This window comes from Colobus angolensis, unplaced genomic scaffold, assembly GCF_000951035.1.
Source record: "Colobus angolensis palliatus isolate OR3802 unplaced genomic scaffold, Cang.pa_1.0 Scaffold1, whole genome shotgun sequence".
NCBI lineage: Eukaryota > Metazoa > Chordata > Mammalia > Primates > Cercopithecidae > Colobus > Colobus angolensis.
In genome coordinates this window covers 19,171,998-19,175,370 of record NW_012110918.1, presented here as the reverse complement: position 1 = coordinate 19,175,370, position 3,373 = coordinate 19,171,998, and the positions used below count along the sequence as shown (strand labels likewise).

The 3,373-nt window shown below is 51.9% G+C and overlaps 1 protein-coding gene across 1 annotated transcript in view; it reads right to left on the bottom strand.

Moving 5' to 3' along the window:
• Positions 1-1,488: 1,488 nt before the first annotated feature.
• Positions 1,489-3,373, bottom strand: part of FN3KRP (fructosamine 3 kinase related protein) — a gene marked incomplete at its 5' end in the record, with an annotated part of 7,056 nt that continues 5,171 nt past the window's right edge. The window contains 2 exons of the mRNA XM_011933429.1: positions 1,489-2,665; positions 2,910-3,032. Coding sequence (XP_011788819.1) covers positions 2,327-2,665; positions 2,910-3,032 — 462 coding nt within the window. The remainder of the gene's footprint in view (positions 2,666-2,909; positions 3,033-3,373) is intronic.

Below are 3,373 nucleotides of genomic sequence, written 5' to 3'. Positions count from 1 at the left end.
GCCTCCCAAAGTGCTGGGATTACAGGCTTGAGCCACCGCGCCCGGCCTCTACAGCTACTTTCATTCTCCCTTTAACGTCTTCCACAGTTGAGTAAGAACAGCAGCTACGCTGCACCTCTGCCAAATATCGCAGACAGTTCTTAGGCTAGTCCTGCTCTTTGAAGCTCTGAGGTATCCTTTTAGCCTAACAAAAAGACAAGGTTAAAAAGAGTTTTTTAAAAAACAATAGTTGGGCTAGGGATGGTGGCTCAGGCCTGTAATCCCAGCACTTTGGGAGGCCGAGGCGGGCAGATTCTTTGAGGCCAGGAGTTCAAGATCAGCCTGGCCAAGATGGCAAAATCCCATCTCTACTAAAAATACAAAAATTAGCCAGGTGTGGTGACACACACCTGTAGTCCCACCTACATCGGGAAGCTGAGGCAGGAGAATCCCTTGAACCCAGGAGGCAGAGGCTGCAGTGAACTGAGATCACACCACTATACTCCAGCCTGGATGACAGAGCGAGATGCTATCTCAAAAAAAAAAGAAACAGTTGGGAGGCTGACACAGGTTGATTGCCTGAACTCAGGAGTTCGAGACCAGCCTGGGCAACATGGCGAAACCCAGTCTCTCCTAAAAATACAAAAATTAGCCAGCGTGGTGACACACCGGCTACTACAGCTACTCGGGAGGCTGAGACATGAGAACTGCTCGAGCCCAGAAGGTGGAGGGTGGAGGTTGCAGCGAGCTGAGATCACACCATTGCACTACTCCAGCTTGGAAACAGTGAGACTCTTGACAGGCAGGGTAGGGCAGGGCAGGGCAGTTGGGTCAGGCATGGTGGCTTAGGCCTGTGATCCCAGCACTTGGGAGGATTGCTCGAGCTCCGGAGTTCGAGACCAGCCTGGGCAACATGGTAAAACCTCGTCTCTACTAAAAATACAAAAATTAGCCAGCGTGGTGACACACCGGCTACTACAGCTACTCGGGAGGCTGAGACATGAGAACTGCTCGAGCCCAAAAGGTGGAGGGTGGAGGTTGCAGCGAGCCGAGATCACACCATTGCACTACTCCAGCTTGGAAACAGTGAGAGTGAGACTCTGACAGGCAGGGCAGGGCAGTTGGGTCAGGCATGGTGGCTTAGGCCTGTGATCCCAGCACTTGGGAGGATTGCTCGAGCTCCAGAGTTCGAGACCAGCCTGGGCAACATGGTAAAACCTCGTCTCTACTAAAAATACAAAAATTAGCTGGGTGTGGTGGTGCACACCTGTAGTTCCAGCTACTTGAGAGGCTGAGATGGGAGGACTGCTAGAACTTGGGAGTTGGAGGCTGCAGTGAGCTATGATCATGCCACTGCACTGCAGCCTAGGCAGCAGAACAAGACCCTGTCTCTAAAAACAAGAACAAAATCACTAGTTGTGCCTGTTTATTGTCACAAAATATTACAAAAGTTTTTCGGCAAACAACTAAATATGGAATTACAATAAATGAGGGAAATATACAATCTTGTACATTATTGAAACCACTGAAAGTTTATTCAAATTTTTGTGCAAAGGATTTATTAGCATCAATGCCATTCATGAAATATTTCTCATTACTACAATACTGCAGGAAGGAAAAATATTAGTTCAGCACGTATTTTAATGTTGCAAAGAAATGACAACTCAGCAAGCTTAGAAAACGGCAGAGACGGGGTCATAACAGAAGCAATGAAGACTCCTGGATTTACCCGAGGACACCCTATGGCCAGCGGCTTGGTCTTTCCCAGAATCAGTTTCCAGACTTGCTCAGCCTGTGGCAGAGCCCAGGGACCATGCAGGAAGAAGCGAGAATATGCTTGATTTTGGAACTGGTCATTTTAAGATGCTTTTAGTAAGATGGTTTCACGTCTACGCCCAAGTCTTGCCAACCAAGAAGCATCCACGTGAACAGCTCGGAGACACTCCTGTACAGGAGAGCAGGGAGGAGCGGCGGAAAGGTGCCCTTCACGAGCAGCAGTGCCCAGGAGCACTGGCCACCTCCCTGCGCACCAGATACCCTCTCCCCGCCCCACAGGAGATCACTTAGTTTCTCCACCTTGCAGCAGCAGTGGGGCTCAGAGTCACCCACAGTCCACACATCCCTCTGTTCACACCCTGCCTCCAGCGTGGCTCCCTCTACCTACAAACCCCCACAAAGTGGTCAACGCTGGGATGACGAAACCTTTCAGATATTACATACTTTGCAAGGCTTGGAAGTAAGCTACTGCGTTGGTCTAAAGCTACTCCGGCCATGTGAAGAAACAAGAATGTGCCCTGAAGAGGACTGTGGAGAAACCTCTGAGGCCTCCTTCCAGAGCAAGGCCCACTCACTTGACCAGATTCCTCATGATGTTCAGGGAGGATCCTCTGTACCCCGATCCAAAATGATTCCAGTGGTTCAGGTAGTGAAAGAGCTGATACAACTGAAGGCGCTTCTCGAATCCGGGGGCCTTGGGGATTTTGCCGTGGTAGGCGGAGTAGAAGGAGCTGCTAAAGCCCCCAAACATGCCAGCTATTGCCAGCTCATATTCCGAGTGGCCGTAGAAAGAAGCTGGGTCAAAAATGACCGGCCCAGAGGAATCCTCTGCTACGTTTCCGCCCCAGAGATCCCCGTGGAGTAAGGCTGGGATGATCTGCAGGTCACGAAACAGGTCAGGGATCTTTAACTGCAGGGAGGAAAATGGAGCCTCAGCAAATTGATCAAAGCATGCACGAGGGGTGCCCATATTTCCCTAAGCACCACTACAGGTGCCCGCCCCAGCCCAGGCAGCAGCGGATAGGACACCGCCAGGCACCCGCTTCCCATCCAGAACCAGACGCAGAGGTGGTCTCACATGCCCTGGCACCTCCCCGACCTCAGGTAAGAGGGGCGTGTGGCAGGTGCTGGGCCTGCAGTGAGGCCCCGCTCACCTGCAGAGCAGACCAAAGCTGGAGGGCCTCCCTGTCCCCAGACTCCTTCTCCACCATGTCCATCTGGGGCTGAATGCGCTGCCGGGCATAGAACACAACCCAGTCCTCCTGCCAGTCATTCACCTGCACAGTAATAGCAAAAGCAAAAGCAGAGTTCACTGGAAAATGCCAGAAGTGAGGGAGAGCTCAGCTACCCACAAGGATCTGAAAGTGGAGAGGGCTGCAGGGGCGGCACATGGAAGGGGTGGCAGTCACAGGAGGCTGAGGGGGGAACCACATCCCGGGGGGAACCGGAGTCTCATGGACATGCTGAGACCTCAGATCCTATCCCAGGAGCAGTGGGAAGCATGGAGATGCTTCAGGATCCACTCTGTAGCCTTCCAAGAATGAAGGCTTCTAGAACATTTCTTTCTTTCTTTTTTTTGAGATGCAGTTTCGCTCTCATCACCCAGGCTGGAGTGCAG